At 43.8% G+C, this 26,665-nt stretch overlaps 1 protein-coding gene across 13 annotated transcripts in view; it reads right to left on the reverse strand.

Moving 5' to 3' along the window:
- Nucleotides 1-14,148: 14,148 nt before the first annotated feature.
- Nucleotides 14,149-26,665, reverse strand: part of TMEM132D (transmembrane protein 132D) — a 288,591-nt gene continuing 276,074 nt past the window's right edge. For all 13 annotated transcript variants that reach the window (XM_083803690.1, XM_083803691.1, XM_083803698.1 and 10 more), the window contains 4 exons: nucleotides 21,694-21,899; nucleotides 20,261-20,534; nucleotides 18,997-19,188; nucleotides 14,149-15,847 (listed from right to left, as the gene is read on the reverse strand). In XM_083803690.1, the coding sequence (XP_083659816.1) occupies nucleotides 14,666-15,847; nucleotides 18,997-19,188; nucleotides 20,261-20,534; nucleotides 21,694-21,899 (1,854 nt within the window). In that variant the 3' untranslated portion in view covers nucleotides 14,149-14,665. The remainder of the gene's footprint in view (nucleotides 15,848-18,996; nucleotides 19,189-20,260; nucleotides 20,535-21,693; nucleotides 21,900-26,665) is intronic.

The following is a 26,665-nucleotide window of genomic DNA, read 5'->3' on the forward strand; positions in this document are numbered from 1 at the left end:
AACAGTAAATGGAGTATTCTGAAAGATAAGTCATTTGGAAAAAAAAAATACAATGCTATATAAAAACAGTGACCGTCAGACTGGCCTGGTTTGCTCTAAAATAAAGCCACTGAGAAAGAAAGTCCACATTTAAGACTCTGGACTAGTGTTTGTGAGCATGGAGGGCTTGGTGTGGTCAAAGCCCACCTATGAGGTGACTGTCCCTATTTCATGGCAACACTGTGAGGCTAGAGGAACTGGAAAAGTCTGAGCTGCTCATATACAATGATGCTGAAAAACCAATGTGAATGTCAACAGGTAATGCCATTCGGACGTGCTCTGGTGGAGCTAAAATTAGAATTCAGCTCTGAAGGATTTAGCTGTCACTGAAGTCTGTGGAAATCATAGCACAGTGAGCTCTGTGCCAGGCCTTTTCATGGGCAGTGAGCAATACTCAGGTGGAAACAGTTAACTCAGTTAACCTCAGTGAAATGAGAAATAACATGACTGCAGTCCATGCACTTACATGAGATTAAAACCCGTTGTTAGTGTGTGTGATATAGTCGTTAGATATAACATAGCTCCTATTAAAAGGAATTAGAGCTAAGAGCTGAAATTTTTTTTTCTTTTCTTTCCTATTTTTTTTTTCTGAAGAGATCCTTACCCAGAGACTGCCAGATTACTTTTTTAGGACCAAAAGAAAGCACCACGTAATTCAGCCTCCTGCAGTGCAGACTGTCTGGCTTCTCATGTTCAGCCCAGTGGCAGTGCCCAAACCAGAGCATGATTTTGAGAAAAACATCAAAAAAAAAAAAATATGTGAGCAGTAAACCTGTTGCAACCCTTGGTGGCTTGTTCCCTCACTATAATACATGTATTTCTGGTCAGAATTTATATAGCTACAGCTTCATATTCTGGTGCTTATGTCTTTGCCTATGGATTAAAGAGACTGTTCAAATTTATGACCACCATGTAAGTACTTATGTGTTGAGATCAAAGCACTGCATAAGCTCCCTTTGACAGATGACATGGATTGAGCCCTTTGACTCTCTCTCTCTGAGATGCTTTCTAATCTTTTAATCATTTCCCTGTCTGAATCCTCCCCAGCTCCTCACCCAGCATGATCTGGGGGCTGGCTGGAGGCAGCGGCCTCCAGGACAGGAGAAGGTACAGCCTGTGCTTCTGGAAAGGCCTCACCTCTGTGTGCTGCTGCCCAGAGCACATCAGAGGCTAGAAATTCACTACAACCACAATGATCAGACTGGTCTGCTTAGGACTGGCCCTGAGGTGAGCAGCTTCAGCCATGAGACAGCTCATGGCCTACACACACTCCCCAGCTCCATGTCCAGGCCGCAGCATAGGCCCAAGGCCCTGCTTCAGCACACCATGGAGCTGCAGCCCAGACACTGAGGGGAATTAATGCTCCAACAGGCTTTGGGAGCACAAAACCTGTCAGTCTGTGATGGATATTCCCCAAATCAAACTGCCTTATGACTGAAAAAGGCATTTGCAATTGGAATTGCAGGGAGCTGTGGCTGAAGGATCATGCCAGCCACCATACAGCTCGCAGGGCCTTAAAAAAAAAAATAGTTACTCTGTGATAATCTTGTATACACTAAAACTTATAAAATAATTAGTCTGTCACTAGACTAATTAAAATAATTGTTGCCACAGGAAAAATCTCTGTGGAACATCACTCTGTTGTGATGGGAAACAGAGTTTCCATGACTGATAAATCTAGAGAGGGCTTCTGTCCCATGAACCCCTGCTTTCTAGTAAGACATTTAATTGACTTCTACATAAAGATTAGGAATAACTCAAAAACTGTTTTATGCTGCAGCCAGTCAAGTGTTCCTTTTCTCTCTTCCACGCCAAGTATTTGAATGTCAATCTATTAACAGCAAACTGCCCACTGGAAAAAGGGCCGCCTTGGGAGGCCAGGCCTACAGAAAGCCTTCCTTATTAGCCTTTCCCTAGTCTCTCTTTGGTAATTGAAACCGAAGTAAACAAACATGCAAATGATAATTCACCTACAAAAACAAACAAACAAACAAAAAAAAACCACAGTTCTAGTAAACCACTTTTATTATTTCCACCAGAAGAAAAAAAAAAAAAAAGTCAATTTGAGCAGCTGCAAAAAGTCTTTTGAGTCCAGTTTTACTTAATTAAGCTCATTTCAAAAGGTGAAAAAAAAACCTCCAAGCTTTTAGGGAATAACTCTCATAAGACACTCCCAAAAGCAAAGTATTTTATTTTGTATTGAGTATTGCTTTCCATAAGATTAAACAAACAAACAAACAAAAACAACAAGGCAAATCAAGACTTCATGAGCTGAAACTTCCCCTCCTTTGCATGGCTCTGACGATACCTGAGCTAAACTGCAGCTTACCATTTGGAGCCTCACACAGCTCAAGAGCTCCAATCTGAGAGACACAGATATGGTTAAAGAAATGAACAAAAAACAGGTGGAAATTATTACTGCCTTGCTCTCCTTTGGCACTATATGTAAAAACAACCATGAGCACAAGAGATTCAAACTAACATCATGAGATGCTGAAACAAATTTAAGAGAAAGGAAATCTAACATAAGCCTTCAAAAATGGAAGAGAAACCCTAAGATGCTTTTTTATCTTATATGTATTAGATACTGGAGGTTCAAAGGCAATCAGGGCTCCCCTTGCCAGGGGAGTCTCCCTGCTTTATCTTAAGCTCTGTCCACCCTGAGCTGTTCCCAAGTATTGCCGCCAGTGACCACTGAAACACCACTGCCATCCAGCTGGGCATGGCTTTCAGGGGACTCTAGGACAAAGGCAAGCCCCAAGCCTTTTTTGCTAGATAGGAAAAGCCTGGCACCACTAAGGAAGCAAATAATTAACAGTAACCTTTACAAAGAAGTTGTTGTTAAGAACTTGTTTCCAAAAAGTTGTCCCAATCTCTTGCCTACCAACGAATCGACAAACAAGTCTCAGCTATGAACCGTGCTCTGCATTTAGGGGCAAATATAGTCTAAACAGCCAAATAATCATGCTACTCTCTCAATACATATAAAATTTATGGTTGCTGCAATATTTCAGCAAAGGCACTTTTCGAGGGAGGAATGGTCTGCAGAGCAATTAGGATGAAAAAGAGTTTTGGCTGCCTTTGGCTTAGCAGCTCTCATCTGTCACAGAAGGAAATTTATGCTGCTGCAGAAGCCCGCATTAAAAAGCTGGGAGGAGAGCACACACCCTACAGTTCTTGTGTGTTGCAGTGTCCAGAAGCTGCTCTGCAGTGCCAAAAATACACATATGGAAAAGACAAGTTTTTGTCAGCACCACTATCACCAAAGGAAAAAAAAAATAAATCCAATCAAGCCTCTCCCATCACCACAACTAGTTCTTTCCATCTCATATTTATGGTTGTTGCCCCACGTGTTGACAGTTATAAGGCATTAAGCAATTCCTTCTGGTCTGGCCTATGGTCTCCTCTCTGTGGCTCCTGCTCAAGACCTACTGCCGTCATTGCTACAGGATTTTTGGAGTCCGACTCCTCAGCTGCAGCTCTGGCCTTTCAGGGACAGAAGCTCCACTGTTCCAAGAAAGCACAGTCTTCAGCAGTAAAATTATAGCTAGTTGTTTCTAATTCGTTGAAAACTAAAGTTACCTCTAGATTATTATTTATTTTCCAGGCCAAAAAAGTACATACCTTTCCTCCGGTATTTTGGTTTTGCATGATGAACAGCAAAGAAAAACGTAAGGACAAATAGGTGAAACCTAATATCTGTTTACAGACATTAGGTAAACACAGGACTAGCTCTATTACTCCAAGAGGCTTAATTACATACTAAAAATGAAAAGCATATGTGGTTGCAGAGCTAGCACCTAATCTGGAGAGACAGTTCATTCCTGAGTGTCCCAATCAAGGCAATGCTCAAGGCACACCATTAGCACCATGGATGCAGTACTTTTTTATTATTATTACTTTTTATTCAGACAGCCACCCACCGAAGTCTAGACTCCAATTCCCAAGCAGCCAGCACACACTCCATCAGTTGTGGATGTCCCCAGTGCCAGAGCGTTCTGACATGTTACTGCTAAATCGCCAGAAAACATTTTCTGTGGCATAATGCAATGAGCAGGATGTACTTTTTCGCACCGCAGCTGTGCTTCGTGGAAGATCCTGCCCACCTCTCCCTCCACCTACATAGACTGAACATCTTCTAGCTGTGAAAAGTTTTGACTTAATTGTTGGCTCTGTCCTACTCTTTCTGGAATTATTATGGTTTTATTTCCTCACTTCTCCTAGCTGCTGCTGTCTTACAGTATAATAAGCTGCTCACAGCTGCGAGGTTTCTAGCAGCATCCCCAAATTGCAGGCAGGGCTTCTTGATGTTTAGCAGGTGCTCCAAAACCATGCAAGGTCTGATCACCTGGTCTGGCCCACACCAGAAGTGAGGCTGCTTGTGACAGACACAGCTGCATCGTGCCCTCAGTGCTCCATGATGTGCTCAGCTGACCTCTCTGAAGCACCTCCAGGTGTTCTCAGGTGTTTTGCCGTTTGGTAGAGCAGCTGGAGGCTGCTGCCTTTGATGCAGTTTAATGAGGAAGTATATGGGGAGAGTATGGAAGAGAGGGCAGCACACAGGTGATCTTGGCAAGCTGCTCAAAATATAACCGAGCAGCAAGTGGAGGTTATGTGTTATGTGTTCTTTGCATCTTAAATACTGTATGGACCATTGTGAGGAGGCAGGATAGAAATGCTGGAAAACTATAACCTGGGAAGAAAGTGCAGTGGGTACATTTTCTAAGCTCCATTGTAGAAAAAAAGCTCATTTCTTTGACTTCCATCCTGCTCACTGGAGACTTTAATCTGCTGAGTCAGTCTGCTCCATTCCTTGGAGCACTCTGCATGCTGCACCTGGGAGCGGAGCTCCCCTCCATCTCTGGGAGCTCCGACAAATCCTGCAGTGCCAGAGAACAGCGTCTTGAGTGAACAGAGAGGCTGTATTACATCAGTCCAGCCCCAGCCCACAAGCACTTGGAGCATTAAAAAGACAAAAATAATAATAATAATAATAAAAAAAAATTCATGGGACTAATCTGTTGCATTAATGAAAAAAACTGTAAGAAAGCAGAGAACATAGCACATTTTTCTGTGCTAGTAAATAGGAGTTTATATATCCTGTCTTCTTCTGTGTATCCATGTATAGTCTGTAAAGCTATGTGGTTTTCCTTTGTTCAAGATTTAATTGTCTGAAGTATTTAGTGCCCATACCTGCTACTTGCAATTGAAGTGTTTCAAACCAGTTTTTTTTTTTTTTTTTTTTGGGGGGGGGGGTGGCAGAGGTCAATCATGAGACCAACACATCAAGTTAAATTGTTCATAGCTATCCCCCTTTACAGAAAACAAGTCTATTCCCTCACCTCCCCACACCCCATATCGTTGTTGTTATATTATCTGTTTGAGCCAGGCACTGGCAAAGAGATGAAAAAAAAAAATGACAGGACATTGTAAGAGAATTTAATGAAGTGGCTCCAAATATTGTATCAAAATAAATGAAGTGAATAATGCAAGAGCTCATTCCAGGTCCCTTCTACAACAATAACTATTGTGTGAGCAGCACATCTGAGGAGATGGGGATGGATGGATGAATACAAAGGTGCTACTCTGGCACATTACAGAGCAGGGAACAATGGGCAGCCTGAATTGCTATATTTAATTTCAGTAATTCTTTGAGTCCAGATACTCAGGAAGAAAATAGCAGGTGATAAAAGAGGAGGAGGAGGAGGAATTATCATCCTTTCTGGTCTCACTTAACTATTTTGCTTCTGCTCAGGAAGGAGGAAAATGGGCTGATTGCACGCCTGCATCTTTGAACTCCTGTGCGAGCCATCCTGCATTTTGAGCAGCTCGCCAATAGCCCTCAGCAAGCAGAGCTGCTGGCCTCCCACTAGGAGGAAGGCGTTTGCTTGGCACTTCCACTCTCAAATTATCTGCCTTTCATTAAAAATATATGCAATGGGATGCAATAGAAACGGCCCCGAGCCAGAACACTTGGGCCTGTGCTGCACCGCTCAGCTCTGCAGCCCGGGCCCAGCTCCAGACGCAGACACCGCGGCCTCAGCTCCAGCCCCCGCCTGCGGTGGGCTCTGTGTGGTGGACCTCTGGGTTTGCCAGCCTGCAGCTGCCATGTGGTGGAGACCCCAGAGCATGGCGTGGAAGCAGGAGTCCATGCTGGAGCCCTGCTTATATAAATGTGGCTGCTTACTCGTGTCCCCTTTGGTGACACAGAGGGAACGTGCAGTTGTCAGGTAGGGACCTTTATTTGGACACAGAACCAAGCAAAAGGAGCTGGACATTGACATGTTACCTAGGTCATCTAACGCCATCTGGACAAGCATACTGTGCTTTTCCATCACTGACAATAGCTAAGGAGCACTGTCTATTCTCTGGTTCTTTAGAAGCTACCTTTTTATTTCTCTTTTCTATAGGAAAAACCCTTCACAGTACTGCTACCACCCTGGGAATGGCTTTGACCAGTCACATAATGCACAGCGCTGGGAACAAAGCTTTTGTTCGCGTTTCCCCAAGCCCTGTCCCTGCGCCTGTTAACGCCAGCAGCACCTTTCCAGAGGCCACCTTCACTGGAGCACCGAGCTGCTGGCAGCCAGCAGCCAGAGCACAAGTGCCTACCTGCTCTGACAGCCAGGAACAGCAACACTGGGAAGCCAGGTAGGGAATCAGCAGCAAAACTACTGCAAGAGTTACCTTCCTTTCTTTGCTTGTAAGCTCCCCATGTGCCTCTGCTCTAATTTTGTCTGCCTGCCTGCATTCCCCATAGGGCTGGCAGAGAGAAAACAAACGCTCAGTGCTCACCTGCCCCTTCCCAGCTCTGCCACCCACGGCAGGCTGTGCAAGTGGCCTTCCTCCCCGGGAGATGGATCCCGCACCCACCCGTGCTGCCCATCAAGCCTCTCCTAACCCAATTGCATTTCACTGACAGCTTTACTTGCAAATTCCCTCTCTGCACAGCTCACACTAAGAACCTTAATATTCCTACAAATTCAGAAAGGGGATTTCCAACAAGCACTAGGAAAATTAAACTTCTCAAGAGCTGTCTCAATCTGACAAGCTATTTCTAGCTCTTCAAAGTACATTAAGTGAAAATATTAAAATGGGGGATGGGGAACTTGTAGTAAGCAAATGACGAATTAAGGCTAGAAATGAGGACAGCATAAGTCTGCTTCACATACACATAAAGCACACATACATGTATATGGACCCACACGCACACAGATGTAGATGAATATGTAGTTTAAAGCTTCTTGCTGCCTTGCGATAGCAAATTACGCTCCCCCACCCTTTGCTTCCATCCAAAGCCAAAGCAGCAGCTATTGCTAATGACTGGGGCATTTCCCTTGGAGAGTTGTGCTTTGCAGCAGCATGAAACATGCCTGAGCACCAGCCCCCTCGGGCAGCACAGGGGGAGTTTGGGATTCAAAGAGCAACTTTTCACCAAGGAGGTTTTTTCTGCCGGTGAGAGCGAATCCAGCCTAAGCCCAGCAGACCCAGGCAGGCCCTCCCTGGCTGGGCTGGGGACCCTGGGCTCCTTGCAAATCACACCAGAGACTGTGGGGCTCCTCGCAGGGTCAGGGCCAGGTGGGCACTCTGCAGTGCGCAGCCTGGCTCTTTGCAGCAGCAGGAGCTCGCGCAGCCCACAAATGGCAGTGTGCGTTACTGCTCCCCTTTGCAAAGGGCCAGTCGCAAAGTGCTCCCCCGTGACCCAGCTTAGGTAAATCCCTTTTGCTTCCTTCTGTCCCTCTCTGTTGCTTTCTGGTTTGCTTCCCCTGCAGTGCTTCCAAGCCTGCATTCCACGTGGAGGGGAGGCTTTTTTTTTTGCTGTGGGGGTGAGCGGCTGAACTGGGTGTTGGAGGTGTAAGGCTCTGAAGGATGAGTTTTTAGTTGGCATAGAATAGCTGGTGGCAAAATTTTCTGCACTCTGGCATAGCTCTTGCTCTACAACCTTGAAATTCCCTCTGGTTTAGTCCCTGATTTGAATAACTGTGCCCAGCTTGTCTGTCTGTCCTTCCTCCTCTGCTGCTTTGCAGCAGGCATCCCCAGTAGCCTCACAAATCATATTAAAACTGGGTTACAAGAGCAGCCTCCTCGATTACAGTCCTTCATCATGGGTGCTTTAGGAGTGTGGGACGCCAACTCCGTACTAGATGAGGGGACAAAACAATTAAAAGAGCTGATTAAAATCCTATTGCTCTTCAGGGGCTTGGCGTGACTGTGAGGTGCAATGAAAAAAAAATCTTTCGGAGCTTTCATTCGCAGCCTGCCAAAAAAAGCCTCTTCAGCTGTGTGAATTGGTCTTGCAATAGAAACACTACTGAGCGCGCTTTTAAAGCTGTAGTCAAGCCTGTGTAGAGAGCTAGGTACAGAGCTAGAGCTAATCAATAATTGGGATCTTTCAATATTGCAAAATATTTTGAGTTAATTCATGGCAGCCTGATACTATTCATTCAAGGGAGAAATATAAAAGGGGCTGATTAGCTCTTGGTGTCCTGACTGGCGGAAGGGAAAGCAATGCCAAACGCTAAGAGCATTGATTAGGACAGAGAGGATGAAAGAAAGCTGCAAAAGGTTATTAAGGGCAGAGAGGAGCACAGTGATTTGGGTTTGGGGCCTGCTGAGAAAAGAATGCAAAATGGGTGTCCACAGTCAGTCAGCCAAAGTCTTTGCTGGAGAAACAAGGAGACCTGAGACGTATCTGTACGGGGGGAGAACCCTGGGCTGTTTGCACAATGCAAATTGCCCTGTCTCCCTCTGCCCACTTGTTTTTGGGAAGCATTGTAATTTTGACCTTTAGACAGCATGTTTTCTACTGAAGTCAAAGAAATTAGTCAGACCTGGGCTCCTGAGCAACCTCTGGGAAGAGCTGGGATGTACCCTGCTGCAGCAGAGGGGAACCAGGCTCTCTGGCAGCACTGGCAGAGCACACACATGGGAACTGATCCCCCCTCGGGGAGCATCCCAGGAGCATCTGGGGAAGAAGCAAAGTCACCTTCCACCAAAGACTGTGGCCCTACTGTGCAGCAAAGTCCTGTACGAAGTCCTCCTATTATTATTTCTCCTTCACTCTCTCGGTTAATCTAGGCTTACTGAGCACAGTAAAATTTTGAAAATGAGAGTCTCAGTCATATTTGCAGTCTCCTATCATCAAGGCTGAGCAATGAAGCTCTTGGGATTGGTTTTTAGGTCATTAATACCTTAACTGACTGCAGGAAGCTCTAATTTAATTATTAGGTACAAAGGCCTGAACATGAATAAGCAAAGTCCCTGTTGCACTTCAAAGCCACAGCTTTCTGGTGCTGGCATTACTGGTTTGAGTTCTGTCAGGTGCCACAGAAGCTCGGGTACCAAATCGCTATCATCCAGCCACTGCCAGCGTGCCAGCTCAGCATCAGGCAGCGTTAGAGAAGCAGCTGTGACTGCACAAGGGGAAAATGCAACAGGAGACCTCATTTGCACCTACCAAAACAAGGAGGAAATGAGTCCTGGTAGATGGTTCAAGCAAACATGGTTCAGCGCTGAACGTGTCCCTCCAGGCTCGCGGGGCTGTTTCAAGGAGACAGATGCAGGAACTTGTCGCATGCAATCTACCAGCCATCTTTAAAACGCGACAGGAATTTCTTAATGAGCATTGGCAGTACATACAAACAGAGTAGCAGTGCTGCTTTTCCAGCCATTAATATTACATACGTGGGCTGCTTAATTTGCTGTTCCTCATAGAGCCTGAGCAGGAAGCCTGCATAATGAAGGATTTGTTGACAGAGGTCTTCATATCAAATCAGCAAAAAGGTAAAAAATGTCCAGTTTCAGGCATATTGGCTTGACTCATGTAACCTTGGCCTGTATAACACCCCTGATTATTGGCACAACGTAGAAGGCTCTCTACCCTTTTCAGTCCCTTATTGCTGCCACTTTTGAACTTAATCTATTAAAGCTTTTGCCAAGAAGCCAAGCAGTGCAATAATACCAATTTCATAAGATAGAGGCTCAATTTATGTATGAGGAAGATGATGGCTGTTGCAGACCAAACACCCGTTCAGAAAGGTGCTTAACCACATGCCCCATGGTAAGTGCGTAAGCAGGCCCCCCACTGAGTTTTCAAACAGTGAGAAATGAACAGAAAGCAGAACACAAATCTTATCTCATCAATGCTTTGCAAGTGATACCCTTACCTGTTTTAGAGCTCTCTTGGTCTCCTGCCCATCAGCAGGAGGCAGCTCGTTGTGGGCCAGGCATGGCAGCGAAGAAGGGTTAGTGCTGCGGCCCAGCATGGGCAGCTCAGGTTGGCACCATGCAACCCTCCCGCAGGACAAAAGCCTCTCCTACTTCAAACTAGTACATTACCTCAAGTACTCTTGATAGCAGTGTGGATTTTTAGTTTTTTGAAAGTGCTCAAGGCATTTTCTAACCACAACATATGCCAATGATAGCTCCTTGCCTGAGTTAATTCCTCAGTGATGCTTATTGGAATTCGTTTGATCAATACACACGTGAGTCCAGTGGAATTTCTCGCCTAAGTGACATGTGAAAGACTCTTCTGTGTTGTAGTACGCAAGTCCTTTAGGTCTTGCTAAGGATCTTCCATAAAGAAGCATCCCACAGATCACAGGGGAATGAGAGCCAACAGTCTTGGAGAGGGGAAGCATACGCAGAGCTGAACTAAAGTGTCTCTAGTGTGCTCATTTCATTTACATTGCATTCATTATGGAAACGAGGTGTGAAAGTAGTTTCTAGAGCTACTTAGTGCAGGCTGCACATCTATTTAATACCTCCTCTGTTTTTTAAAGTCACTCACCTCCCTAGAACTCTTGTTCCAGACCAATTATTTACCTGCATTGCTCAGACCTTGAATTCACGGGTGTATTAATGCAGCTTGGTCTAAACCACTATACATACATAAGACTTCTGAAGGGGAAGCCTTTAAAATGAAGAAAAACAGTAAAGAACCAGCTTACCTGATTTATAGGACAATTCAGTGTCTACTCCTCATTGTATTTACGCATAAAGTGCCTAAAAAAAGCCAAACTGCATCAGACACATTTTCTTTTGTTAAAATGCCTGTATCAGTCTATCAGTCTAGCTACTCACATAAAAACAGACACATGCACAAAAAGAGACTCAAACATGAAAATAAGGAAGCAACTGAAAAAAAAAAAAAGTTATTAATAACACCCACAGGAGACTGCTTGCTATCAGCAGGGCTCTTCAGCAGGCTCAAGAGATTGCCAATGGGAGCCACAGCTCCATGCTATGTGCATGGACCATTTAAATGCCATCACTGCTTCTATGACAGGGAACAGAATTTAGCCCCTTTATTCACCAAACAAAATTCTTGTCTGATTGCCCGAAACACGAGATTTCACCCTCGAGATGCTTCATGGTGCAGAGGCTCTCACCTAAAAGTGCTGTGAGAAAGGCGGGTATGCACACACACACCCCACAACAGATAGCTACATACGTATGCACAAAAAATCTCTACAGGCAGTTGAGTTACTCTTCTATTAGCAGATTAATCGATACTGCTTGCTTGCATGCAGACAAGCCACAATCTGCTCTGATTTCTCCCCAATCAGAGATCAGGATTCTGCCCAGTGACTCTAATACATTAAAAAGTGTGGGGGAGTGATGTCTCCCTCTGGTTTTGCCATGGATTTCCCTTGTTAGCTTGGGCAAATCACTTAACCCTGGTGTTCTCTGTGTCAATAAGGAATCCACCTTGCTCAGAGCACTTTGAGATCTATGGATAAAGAGCACTTTAGGTACTCAGCATTATTTATAGTATTACCCTATGGATAATAGCAAGCTGCAGCTGTTAGAGATGTCAGGGATGTCTGAGCAAGCAGAAAGGCATAAATCTGAATGTCAGTATCCTTAGCATCATAGCTGGTGGCTGTTTTGTCCTAGGAGAACATTTCAGTGCTACCAGATGAACTTGATGTTAGTTCTCCATGTTCCCCAGAGGCAGCTAACATAGAAATCTGGATTTACCATAGCAGCTCATTGGGAAAGCAAGTCTGACAGCCTGCTCCCAGCATGGCTCGTACCTGCTCTTTCTGAAGGGGAACGACTGGCCACAGAGTGACGCTTTTGCAAAGTAACCTTGCGTGCATGCATGATTCTGACCTGCACAGACTGCTAGCTGACATTTGTCCACTTTTACCCCAACCTCCGCGTCAGTGAGGGTCTCTCTGAGGACACAATGTAGTTATGTGTAAAAAGCACCCAAAATAGCTCAGGAATGGAGGCAAGACTGCAGGCTAGTGCACTGCTGAACCTGCTCGGAGGCTGCAGGGCTTTGCTCTGAGACCAAGGCTGCTTCCTTCATCTGAGCACTTCCTTCACCTGGGCTGGCTTGGGCCCTGCTCTGTGCTGTCATCACCATTGCACTTTGTACTTGAGCATGCATAGGACTGACTAATCCAGGCCTTGATGAAATGTTCTGAAAGATATCTTTTTTTTTTTTTTTTTTAAATTTGTGTGGAGTTACATGAGTTCTATGCATCCAACACACGCACAAGTATCGATCTCCAGCGTCTTGGGCCCATTTGCCCTATTTACACCAACTTACTCTTTTACTCTTGTCTTCAAAGTCTTTTAACCAAATGTGGATCTTTCTAATCACACCCAAATCAGGAATTCACATATTAGGCTTTCAAGATAGGAATATGCACATGGATTTATTTGCAACTAGTTTCAAATCTTGGAAGGGTGACTTGGTGCAAATACATTTGTAGTATAACATGTTGTTGATGTTATATCTTTTTCCCCCAACATTGCAGAATGTAAAACTTTGTAACTAGATTGTGCCAAGAGCTATAATTCACGGTTTCATCAAAGGACAAGTCTCCATATTGCTGCCAGTCTCTTTTAGGGTAAATGTTCTGACAGTGAAAGGAGAGAGGCGTTCAGAGTAGGAAAAAAGATGAAGCCACTAAAATGCAAATTTTATTCACAGTTGGCATGTTTATAAATATATATATTACATTCTTACAATCTACAGTACATTCTAAATATAGAGGGATTCAATCTAAGTGGCTGTGGGAGGGTGGGTGCGTATTAAACAGAGCAACCTAGATTCAATGACAGGAAGAGACTTAATAATAAAAGGGGGGCAAGGAATCACTCTGGAAAATAGAGGAAAACTTGAAATATAAGCTGGAATTTAGTTAACGCCTTGGCACTTTGCCACTGGTCACTGGAGACTGCTTTTGGACCACACAAAAAATACACGTCAAAATGTCATGGTTTTAGGGCTGGAGGGTATATCAGACTCAAAGGGAAATCACTGAAATCCTACCATATGTACATCCTTATCAGAGGAAAACAAAAGATAACCATCATTTCTGGCAGAAACAAATTTATCTATTGTGTTTAGCTGTTCAGATTTCAACAGAGTTGGATGTGCAGCACTCCTCTGTGACCTTTGGGTGCCTTCTAAACATGCTGAGCAGGGGCCTAAAGAAGCATGAGCAGGAGGAACTGAACAACCTGACCTCTCCTGGGTAGGGGGAGAACAAAGAGGCAGTTGCTGTTTGTGTCTGAGTTCAGCACAAGTTACACTTACCCTAGAGAGAGTGGCCAACTTTGGTAAATGGCATCATGTAAAGCAAGTACTGGCTTGGTACCAAGTGTCCGTGGTGGGTGAGAGCGCGCCACGGAGAAGCGAGTGTGCATGGAAGGGAAGGGAGAAGCCACCACGCTCCCAAAGTTGACTGATGCTAGCAAGTGCCCTCAGAACACCGGACGGGGAGCACTCCTGGGAAATGGCTGGGAATATAAATTTGAAACAGGACAACCAAAGAAAGTGGGCTTTTAAAAATAGCTTTTTCTCTCAAACTTTCCAAAACAGACCTTCCTTTGTATGAGTGGTATTCTGAGTGTAGGTTATATCTTCTCCTATCTTACAAATTAAGAAATACTGAAAATTGGCTGGCAAAGTTTATTACCTTGGCATCTACTTAAAAAGACAGTTTCAGTTTTAGCTGTATATGTGTATCCATTCTCAGTGCCTGGGAGGCAAACATGCTGGTTTGTAAACAGCCCAGTTACTCCATTTTCCCCTCCACATTCTTTGGAAACTCATGATTTTGCAGCTCTGGGAGCTGCTTTGCTCACACTGTTGGTTTGTGTCAGCTTTAAATTAATGTTCTTGGATGGATATTCTCTGCATGTGGCTTGAATGACATGCTGTCTTTGTTGATCTATTTATTCTGAGACCAATTTTTTGCTTTTAACCAAAGCTTGGAATATTGAACAGTAGAGCTGTGCGAACTTTGTAATATCCAAACTGCACTGGAGTTTGTTATATTTATTGATTTCCTTGGAAAGCTCAGAGAATGAGACCATATTATTTTGCTAGGTTTTTTGTCATGTTACCATGCATCAAAAAATCTCACACATTTCTCACTTCCGTCTCCGAGCACAGAGAAGACTTGAATTTTAAGAGCTGTCCAGGATCTCTGCTCTCCCAGCTGCTTTTGGGTGGCTTTTGGGGGCTCCATGGAGTTATTATCCACCAGCTGATTCTTGTTATCAGTACAACATTTTGCCCCACTACCCAAAATTAAAGGCAGAAGGTGAGTGAAAAACAAACAAACGAACAAACCAAACAAAAGAAGTCTTTTGTGTCTCATTACAAATTTTCATGTAACCTTTCCATATAGTTTTTAAGTTCTTTGCACTCCCCCAGGTCCATATCCTGGCAAACCCATTTAATGTCATCTTCACTGCTCATCAAGATGGAGTTGACAGTTGGGCATCCATCATCAGAGGAAATGGTGGTAAAGGTGGTGAATTTAACCCGTTTCCTCTTAGAGGTAGGAGAAGTAGTTGGTTCACTTTTCTGTTCTTTCCCTTCAGTGAATGTGGACTCAGTAGACCTAAAAGCTTGTCCATTAATATTTTTGGGAGCATTTGTGTTGAGGAGATATTTGCTCTCTTCATAGTCCACTCCTCTGTCAATGGCTGTAATACGTTCATCTTGTTGAGATGAGAAATTTATGTGATTCTCCAGAAGTTCTGTCCTGTTGCTCAGCCCAACCCAGTCATGAGAGTGGCTCATGCCCTCTTGTTCTTCAAAGGGAACTTGTTTGTTTCTGTACTTCAAAGCAAAAGTGACACAATTGATAAGGAAGACCAGAATTGCCAGGCAAAAGACTCCCAGCAGAGCGTACATTCCTATCTCCAGATCGCTGAGTCCCCTAGGGGTCTGCACAAGGTCATTCTCTTCCAAGTCTCCGTTGCTTCTCGGCAGATCCACCTGTGCAGGGAAGCTCGTGAAATCTATCGGGATGTTCTGCAGATGACTGTCATCGTCCAGGAGGCTTTCTCTGTCTTCTTTTTTACTTAAAATAGACTTTTGAGTGGTGGTCCCTTTGCTTTGTTCTTGGCCCATCGAGGAGCTGTAATACTGGCCGTCTGGCCCAGCTCTCTCCTGCAAAGTGGTTTTCTGACGCCGGTCACTGGCATGATTTTCTAGGTGGACACCACTTCCCCTGTGTTTACTATCGCTGATGTTAGGGTTGGCATCACTCTGCCCAAACTTCACTTTAATGCTGCCACTTCCAACAGCCAGGACACTCTTCCTTTTGGATTTCTGGCATGATTCACTGATCACCATCTCCACCTTCACTAGTGTCCCCTGGCCTTCTGTCTCAGCTGCAATCACGGGCCACTTGAATTTGGGGTCATGGTGAATGGAGACCACCTTCTCATCCAGAGATGTAGCTGACAAGGAGAAGTCTTTGGAGTCATAAATATCCAGGGGCATGACAGATCCATCACTGAACTGGATCCAGCAGCTGATGGCTGCTTCCTATTTTGTATAAAACAAATATACACACACTCAGAATAAATGCTTAGGGAAATATGTTCTGTCCCAGTCTATTTCCTCCTCCTTACAAGATCCATATACCATTTATAACCAGAAAAGAAATAAAAGGGAGAGCAAGAAAATTAATGCTAAAAGAAATACTAGTTTAAAACACTCATTGATAATAAGATTTGTTTCCCCAAAGGTGCTTAAAGGAGCTGTATCCCCTGGGCTCCACAGAATCTACTTCAGCATCATAATAAATTGCATGTCAGAAGGCATTACCAGCTACTGAGATCATTTACTGCTGTATATTTAAATGAAAAAATATGTTACATTATTTCTAAACTGCTTAAAATACAAAGTCTCCTCTTGTTACACAAAACACATGTTAAAAAACACCTAATATAGCAAATAGACCCATACATGGATCTGTACCTTAAGTCTTTGATTTTTGTCTCTCAAATGAAGTGTTTTATGCAAGCAGAGGAAACAGATCAGTTGCTTTTTGAGGAAATGGTCAGGATAATTTTCATGCTTGTTAGCAATTAAAAGCAAGACAATAATGAAATTTAATCTTGTGTCACAGCAGTACAAATTGTGTACTTCAGAGTGCAAGGAGGTTTACTGAATGTAAATGGGACAGACTTGAGTACCGGTTCTTTACTTGCATGTGCAATGTGTAGGGTTTTTGTGAACCTTGATTTTTGGTTTTTAACTAAGACATTTTAAAGAATTCTTATATTTCAGAAAACATGTGCTCGGCTGCTTCTGAAAATCCGGTCCTCTAAGGACTCTCAAGCGGCTATCAAAACTTGCTGTGCTACCTGAAAAACTCTTGGCATAAACAAATCATTTACAGGCGAAATTCAGATAGCTCCACGGGACCCCAATTCCTGCTTCTGTCTGACTTGCTCTGTTTCAGCTGCGCTACTTGCACCTGATTAAACACTGCAGAATCCACCCCAGAAAGACTCCTGGCTTGATGAGTGGATTCTCCTGTGTCTAAAAAGATGTACGCTCTTGCCCGGAGGGAGCCAGGCCCACCTTGCTCTGAGGGGGATCCTGGCAGACAACCACCCAACCACCCAACCAATAGATTTATAATCCTACTTGCTGAAAGCATGGTTACAGGAGTCTTGTTTCTTTAAATAAACCGTTTTTTCAAACAGACTGTATTTACATCTTAACTCAATGTACATGCAGAGAATAAATATTTATCATTAGCTTTTAAATAATTTCAGCACATAGTCATTTACCTGTTCAAATCACAGAAGATAGGCCTCCAGTCTTTTGGGATTGTGTTGTGCATAATCTACTGGCCTGATTCTGAAATCCTTACAGCCATAAAGCTCCCTGTGCTTCAATGGGAGATTTGCTTCTATCTCTATTTCAGGACTGAGCCCTAAGACTTTGCTGACACTGTCATAAATCCCGGCTTTGTGTTTATTAATCTTTGGATGTTTCTTGAAGGCTGCATAGAATTTATACCATCGGCTCTCATCCTTCCACTGTGTTGCTTAAACCTGCATAATTGTTTAATAATTTTGCATTGCTCTGCTTATAGGGACTGTTCTCTGTAAATCACGTACTAAACAATGGAAGGAATCAGATGCCTTTCAAAACGGAGTCAGGCCTTGGAGAGAGGAGGGTGCAAACTTTCCTTGCTGGTTTAATACTGATCTGACGTTGTTCTGATACCCCTCTATCTAGAGAGGCACTCATCTAGACTCCATTTCTGGGAACAGAAATGTCATAGCTGGGCAGTATACTGGGACTAAATGCCATCGAATGCAGCTTTGGGGCTGCTTTCAAGGTACTTTGTTTAATTCCCCATGTCAGCAATGGATTAGCTTACTGACCTTATTTCTAGATGCCTGGCATTGATTTCTTAACTCCTGAAAGACTATGGGAGCCTGATTTTTATCACCCTATAAAGATGGCAGTTATGCATTATTTCTCATCTTGCATCCCAAGGATAAGACCTTATGATGAATTAACACATCTCAACAGTTGGCCAGATTTCAAATGTGTGTGCCGCACTCATTTACCTTTAAAGCTCAGAACATGTTTAAGAGTTAAGAGCCCAGTGCATCCTTGACGTAAGTCCCAGAGTGATGGATTTGGGTTAGAAAAAAAAGTTTAAATCTGAAATGTAGACAGAAGCACAAGGACAAATATCAAACAGGAACTGATGGAGATGTGGCAAAGTCCTAAAGCCCTCAGTAATTGTGCACAGGGACTGTGCCAGCATATGGATGGGTCAGCATGAGGATTTAGATCTGTGAGAGCTTGAGCAATGCAAAGTTTGGCTGAACCATTCTTAGAGCCACAAGACATAAAAGAGGACATCTGGTATTGCTCATGGAGCAACCTCATGGCAAAGGCAGGAACAAAGCTAATGGGCAGTGAAGAGAAAAATCTCACATTTCCTTCGGGCACATGTTAAGATTTATCATGCCAAGAGAACCTGGGAAGGTCTGAAAGGTCTGACTGAAGAGAAAGGGAGCATCATATGATAGTGATCCCTAATATGGGGACTAAGAAAAACAGGTAAAAAAAAAAAAAGATTTATGAAATCATGTATCAGGAAATGAGTTGGTGCTGATTCATATTCTAGTAATGAATTGGAATGAAAGGGATGTTCCTTAACTATTTAACATGGTTACAGGAAGCAAAAAAGGATGAAGCATTTGGCAGCATGCAAAATACCTTCTTCTCATTTAAAGATGGACTTAAAAATTTGATTTAGTTGCCTGTGTTAGGAGGCGGAACTCAGAAACGTAGCTGGCAGTATCTGCTCTGATCTGGTTAGTGCTGGATGGGACAGAAAGGGGTGTGTGTGTGAGGTGATTTCTGCTGCTTATTTATGACACATCATTGAGTTGCATGTGTTATTTGAGGGATGCAGCCAAGACAGATGGGGCATGCTTATTTGTTGACTCGTGTTGCTTAGACATTGTGCTATTTTTGTGAGATCTTTGTTTCTCTATTAAGGCACCTGGTGGCCTTCAGACGAAAGTGCCCATAAAGAAAATGTTTTATTAGCCTATTATTAATAAAAACCTGCTTGATCCCATCAGCTTGTAAGATTGGGTGTAGTGAATTAGAGCAGTGTCCTTCCACAATGTGGTATATGTGAGCAACAGTACCTGCTTCGGAGATTGGAGCAACTCTTGTGCTACTGCTGTAGCAAAGATGGCCTTATTGCTTCCAGGACTCAGCTGCAGAGAAAGCGATAATCCAGTTACCAGCTGCACTCCCAGATCAGTTATTGTCACCTTCTCATCCAGGACTGTCACTGTCTTCTCAGCTAAGATAGCATCTGAAAGGGGGGACAATATCTGAAAAGAAAAATTAAAGTTAGCTGCAGCCATTTTGCATAGCACTAAGCAAAACAGCTACACAAAGATACTATTATATAGACAAGTGATATTTAATGGGCAGAATTACTCTTAACAGACACTATTAAAATATGATTAAGAAACAGCTAGTCTCATTTTATGTATTCTGCATCAATAGAATGCTCACGTCTTTTACCGATGTAATTGTAATCAGCTATGCTACTCACATCTGCAGTGATAGCCACACCTGTTTCAGATGCATTAAATGTTTTAAATGCAATCTTCATGTGGAATGAAGAATTCAATGGAATTATGTTGTTAATGACCATGTTTTTAGGTAGTATGTATATAATGAAATCTACAGATTTATACACAATCCTTAGAATAAATAACAGTATTACCTCTCCCGTTGAAAGAAAGGCTAACATAAACATATTGCTACAATAAACACTCATGGTACTGTATACAGAATTGACAAAGAAAGCTTGTTTTGTTAAAAAATATGCATGGAGGTCAGTGCACTGAAACATGACATCCAAAGATGTTCATTAGCAAGCAAGTTGAATTTAATGATCCATATAGGGTACAGAGCATTTTTAAAGCACTTTTTAAGACGTATTCCTTAAATATAACTTGCACTCAGCCTTTTTGCCTCGGATCTTTCTTCCCAAAGGTTTATGTGCACTTGTGGAATCATTATAAATCTCAGAGCTTTGGAAAATCATTTTAAAAATCTAGAGATTTTGCAGAAAGTCATAATCTCTAATTCCATTTCTCCAAACCTGACAAATTGTGTTGTTGACAATTGTGGTTGTTATTTTCTGGTTTAACAATTTGGAATGATGAGGGTTTTTTTTATTTTATTTTTTTTTACTTGTGCTTGTTAACTTGTTTTCTACTTTGTGGTATCACTGGAATAATCTTTTTCTTTGTGCTCCATTGAGAAATTTGTGGCTCCAACTTCTGTTGCTAACACAAGAAGCTGCTTTATTGCTTTACACCTGATCAATACCTGGGTTCCTAAAGTGGTGGGTTAATGGAGGAAAGGGAATAAGTAATGAATTTTTCCTACCTGAATTGTCGTCATTCCAAGCTCCTGTCCAATCAAAACCTGTCCATCCTGTAGCTTAGCAATTCTTGGCTCCTCCACCTGCATGAAGTCACTCACCAGGTCGGTGATGTCAATCTGCCAGTCAGAACCCAGTAAGTAGCTCAGCTGGCCTCCGGGGTCCGAGGCTTCGGCAACAAACTGCGTGAGCACTCGTACCATCGCATGTTGGTACTGAAGGGTGCATCCTCTTCCCTTCCGTTCATCCTCTTCTTCATCATCACTGTCCCTGGCTGGTCTGGAAGGACACCAAGAGTCAAAACTTATCAGACATTGGTGCTAGGAGAGTTTGCAACAGAAGAGCTATTGCTGGCATAAGTCTGCAGCCCTGACGGTGGAACAAAGATCCATTGCCCCCTCCCATTGCTCTGTTTCAGTTTCTGTCAGTGCATTTCTGAAATTACTCAGGTGATTTTAACCCCACTTTAACCCCATTTTAACCTCATTTCTCTTGCTTGTAACTGAGGCCTTCAGGCTGCCTGGGTCTCCAAAACAGCTGCTAAAATCACCAACTGTCTTGCTAGCTTCACTACTACATTGTCCTCTACGAAGCTCTCCCACATGATTCCCAGCGTTAAGTCCTTACTTTCAGGACACCTGCACTTTTTTCACGCTGGATCTTCCCATAAACATCCTGGTGTTGCCATGGAAATCTCTGTCATACATACTTACATATCTCTTTCTGTATGACATTCAGGTTGAAATCAGGTTGCCACCAAAATGCCCATCTCTCTGCTCTGGTACTAACAGAAACCTGGTAATAAAAGATGTCTTCATAGGTAGGAGAGAATAGCAAGTGTCTACTTCATCCATTTGTTCTTCTGGATCTTAATAACACTGACAACTAAAACAAAGTCTAGATCTGCCTACATACGTTCTCTGTCCTGTCCTCACATACCACTGACTTGTGGGTGCAGACAGTTATCCTCAAAGCCCTACTCTAGCAGTGCCATGACTTTGGGGCTCTCATCAGTGTCACTGGACCCTACAGCACTAGTATGAAACAAGCAAGCACCAATTGTGCCAATAAAATGAACAAATTATGTGGCAGGACCTGTGAACCAGGCTGGAGACCGGCCAGCTGTGGCAGAGCTGGTCCTTGGTGGGGTGTCTTCTGCTGCCCCATGGCTGACCCTGCCCAGCTTGGCCAGCTGGCTCTTTTTGTCTCATTCACTAGCACTATAAAGGGAAATTGATTTCCAGCGTAGGCTCGTGCAACCTGCAGCTTCCATTTCCTTCGTAAGTCCAGTGCAGAAGCCTACTGAATAAATGTCTGGTGACCTTCAAATTCACACCGGAATTGCATTAAGGCCAAATAAGCATGTTCAGATCCACTGGCCCTGACAGGTCTTTGGCAAGTGCACAACCCAGAATGAACATCCTCTAATGAAACCTACCTCTTATTAGAGATGATGGGGACTCTCCATCCCTTGATCTGATTTAGTTCTGTGTCAGAGACCTCTATCTGCAGCGGGAGACGAGGAACCCAGACTGTCATTTCTAAAGGGGCACTCAGATGCTGGTAAGTAAAATTAACTATGACATTCACTTTGCCTTTCATTTCCTTTCCATTGACAAAGACGTAGTCACATCTGTCAGAAACCTGAAAAAAAGGAGAAAGAGAAAAAAATTAATGAGTGTCTTCAGAAATTATAAAGTACACTACATGCTGGGAAAGTGAGTGGGAGGAAGAGAAAGGATATAGGCTTAAACTAGCTCCAAGTTCAGAGGACAACTAGGAATAACAAGAAAGGTGCCTGGTGTGCCCTTAATAGCCTGTATAATTTGGCATCATTTTAACAGGCAGGCTTTTTTCTGCTATAAACATTTCTAGTATAATCTAAGATAAAAGAACAGCTTCTTTCTCTCCTTAATTTCCACTCCACACTAGGATAGTCCTAGCATAATGGCAGTAAGAGAGGATTTCCCTCTTCTCCACAGAGCTCAGCCAGACTGTACTATCCTCCTCTTCTACTTTGTGGGCAGCCCAAGGAGTACCACTTGCACATGGGGAGGAATAGGTGGGTAACTGCCTGTACATCTAATTCAGCAGGAATCATATTTCTCTTGTCAACCCCAAACTGGTTCTTCAGGAGTCCCATTACGGGTGCCAAAGCATGAGCTGGTCACATCAGCCTAATCCTAATCACTGGGAAGGGGCTCTCTGATGCCCAGTGATGTTCATTGGGGCCAAACAGCTTCATCTCCACTACAAGCCTGACAAAGGTCTTACACAATGTTCTGCTCAAGCTAGTCCTGATGTCACTTTATTTATTACATGCAGCTCTGGACATCAATATTGCTGAGAGTTACTAAATCTCATTCAAGCAATTTAGCAGCTATTGCAAGCACCTAGGTGAGCTGACAGGACCTGTTCATTACAGCTAGTTAAAATATATGAGTGAATGTACACGTCGAATAATTTATTAACTACCACTTTACCATGCTGATGATCTGAAGGAATGCTCTATTAAAACCCTGAACTCTTCACAATCCATTACCAGCAAGGCCATCTATCCCATTCTGTGGATGTATTTAATATTTCTGACTCCAAAATGCATAGTCTCATCCTCATCTGAATTTAATGCCATTTTCTACTTTTCTGTTTAAATGCTAAATGATTTTAAATCATATTTAAATACCACCAGCTTTTGTGGAATAATTTGCATTCCTAATATTATTATCTTTAAACAACAACAACCCCCTTTCAGACAGTTCCATAGCAAATCCATTTCCATCCTTGCTTGTCTGAGCCTAGGTAATGTACCAAAAAAAGGTTATCATGACACTAGCAATGCTTCCCTTGCAAGTATGGGCTGTTTTAAGGTCAAAATCTTATCATTGCCATTGGTTTCAGCAGGAAAACATAAAATTTGTTTACAGCCAGGATTATGTTTTTAGGGATATTCTCACATTAGCGTGTTTTACAGGAGCTCTTGAAAGCTCCTATCCGGATCCAATCTCACTGTGCTGTACAGCAAACCCAGTTGCTGCCACAAAATCCTCAGAGCATGGGGGAATGTACCGTAAGATCAGGGCCTCACAGCAGGCAGGTGAGCAAGGGGAGTCCCAGCTCCAGCTGAGCGCAAGCCACTGGCACAATATCCTCTTCGTCATAATGCTGATCCAGTCTGGCTGAGCTGGGGAGGATAAGACCTTGCAAAACTCTGGGAAAAGCTTCAGGTGAGCCTGCAGAAATGTCTATAGGAAAGGCTGGAGGCAGGAGCACATCATCCTTCTGGGAGCAGTGTGCCTGGGCAGGAGCAAGAGAGCAGACACTGTCCCTGCATCCCTGCAGAAGGCACGCTTATGTGAGTGTCACACTCCCGGGGCAAGAGCTGCATCCTACTTCCCACCTGAAACATCTAATAAGCCGTCCCACAGGCAGGAAGTCAGAAGCCCTTCAGGCAGTGCCTGGTATATCTGATCCTTTTCTGAGGTAAGGTAACCCCATGTTACCTTACTGTTGTAAGTGAACAACTTCTATTCCTTGCTGGCACTGCACTTATCCCTGTTGCCTTTTTGTATTTTAAATGCTGCTCTCAAACCAGACAAATCTCCTATGTGCTAACAAGCTCTGTCTGCTGCTTTCTACCTTCCCTCTTTTCTCTGGGATATTGGCGAGAAGAGAAACTGTGCAAAGTCTCAAAGTGATGATTTCCACCTGAGAGGCAGCAGATCAAAGCGGAAAACAAGGTGGCCCTGAGGAAAACAGTCAGCCTGGGGGCTGATTGCCCCGAGGTCTTTCACTTGCCTTTGTGGACTGCAGGCTGGACCACACTTACAAGTAAATGGCCTGAAGACAAGGATTTTCTTTCGTAGGGCATGGGGCCAGGTAATAGCTTCCAGTGCCTTCCTCACCACTTCTGCTTCCAGCTAGCAACACCTCGTGTTTGTGCATCTTACCTAATTAACGCATTAGGCTGTCCCCACGGGTGATCAACCTAGGACTGAAACCATTTCCTAATGATTTAAGAGAAGAGGTAAACTTCTGTGCCTTGCAGACAGAAATGCCAGCTGAGGGATGCTTCCCAATCACCGCAGTGTCCTCTGCAGAGCACAGCACCGAGCCCCTGCAGCCCCACTCCCCAGCAGCCCTCTTGCACCAGGGCCTCTGGCAGGTGACCTGCCAAGCATCCTCCCACTGGGTAGAGCCTCCCTGCCTGAGCAGTGGCTTTTGAAGCATTCCTGCACTGCACAGGTGGGATTTGGCTGTTGTTTTCGTTGGCCTGTGTGTGTGTGAAGAGCAGTTCAGCACACAGGGGCTGGAACAAGGCTGAGACTCTCCCAGTCAATACAGATAACTGCTGCATTACTCTGGTAAGAGATGGGAATCAGGCTCTCAGATTTTAGATTCATTAATGCTCAAGCAATAGCAAGAGAAAGAACACTTGGCAGGCAAAAAGACTTCAGTTTCAACTTTATCAGGGTTTATTAAAGAGAGAGAGAGAGAGAGTTAAAAAAAGAATCCAGCCCTAAAAACCTGCTATATGAGCGATTCGAGAAATACCATGACCTTGTGCTTTCAAGATTATGATTTGCAAAACAAACTGATGGTCAAGGAAAAAATGACTAGGCTTAGGATACCCGCTTGCTCCTGTTTCCCTTTCTTTAAGTGAAGACAGCAACAACTATGAGCTCATTCAGTTCCCAGCCAGCCCTTCACTGTTTGAATGAATAAGCATCACTGTTCTGCTGCAGTTTGCATGCAGTCCTAACAGAGCAACATCAAAACATGGTGCAAAATACAGTACATTTTCATAAATCAGGCCAGGACATTCAGAAACAGGTCATCAATAGAAAGGCAGATTAGCCATGCCTGTGTTACTGCAGACACATCCGAACCATTCATCTTCCAGCACAAGAGAAAGAGTAAAAAGATGTAGAGAAGGAAGAAACATCGAGCTTCTGTCTCTTTTGAGACTGAGTTTTCTAAGCTGTCTGTTGGAAAAGAGTGCATATTTTGTGAAACAACTTGGATGGGGCTCAGCTGAGGCTCTGCAGGACAAATATGCACATGATAAGCAAAGAGCTGCCAAATGCAGCTCAGCAGCTGGCAACCCCCAGGCAGTCCCCGGGGCTGACACAGGCTGCAGGAGCCCTCAGGTCCCCCCTCACACCCATGGGCTTCTCCACGGTGGTGTCGATGGGGGCAGCCCAGGGGAGCTTCTGCTGCTGCTGCCTTTTTGAGCCTGCTTGTCTCCTTTCAATCTGGAATGGATATCAATCCCTCGGTCTGTCAGGCAGCTCCCTTTCTTCAGCGTTAATTCACATAAACAGCCTTTAACTCCCAGCCGTCCTCCCTGTCCCCCAGTCCTTGCTTTACACGCCTTGCCATGCACAACAGAAATGGCTGCGGTTCAAGTTTATTAAACGCATGGATGGAGAAAGCGCCCATACCCTTGGATATGTGTGCATGAGTGTGTGAACGAAAGCGTGTCTGTACTAAATCACCAAATAGCTTCCCGAACAGCCTTTTATTATGGGAATTATGGAGCTGCAAAAGCTTTGTCCCCAAACAGACAGATTTCAGAAAACTACTAAAGACATTACAAAATGCAATAGGGCTGGAGCAAGGTGGGTGATTTGGGGAAAAGCAATGTGTTTTGTTTCCAAAATCTTGGGACTCCTACCCATAAATCCTTTTCCTTCCCTCCTGCCTTTCAGCTTTGACCTCTCAGGGGTAGCAACTCTAGTTTTCAGGAAAGGTGAAAAGGGCTTGAGAGAGAAGGAGTAGATTTTGTTTTACTGCTAATGCAGTGCTGGAGCACAGCTCCGTGTGTTGTGGCCACTATAATACAAGGACATTATAATGCTATTAAATCCTTCTGGTGCTGTGCTCCCTTGCTAAAGCCTTTCTGGGCTTTGTGTCATGGGAGCTTTTCACACAACTACGCTGAGCTGCCTTCCATTAATTAAGGGCAGCTGTACTCACAAGATGCTCCACAAACGCTCTCAATAAACGAGGACCTTTATCTCTTGAAGGATCTGGGGTATGAATGGCTTTTTTGGGCATGAACTTGGTAGGATATAAAAGTGCTTTGGGTTTCACTGGGCTCCTGCGGCTCCACCTCTTTTTCTTAGTGAACTGACAGCTTCCTCTGAGCACACACACATCTAATCCCCATGTGCCAGGGCAGCAGAGGTCAGAGGTTCCTTATTGCCAGCACAGCACAGGATTAGGAATTAGGTTCTTAAGTGTGCCATGTACATACCATCCACGTGGGTTCTGGCAAGTTGGTTGTTGAGAAAATCAGATTTCCCTGATTTTCTGATTTTCCAGCAAATCAGATTTGATTAATTTATCTTAATTTCACAGTTTGATAGACTACCTGTGGAAGAAAACACTAAGCCCTTTGAAGCAGGACT

The sequence above is a fragment of the Anser anser genome (genome assembly GCF_964211835.1).
Source record: "Anser anser genome assembly, chromosome: 18".
NCBI classification, from domain to species: domain Eukaryota; kingdom Metazoa; phylum Chordata; class Aves; order Anseriformes; family Anatidae; genus Anser; species Anser anser.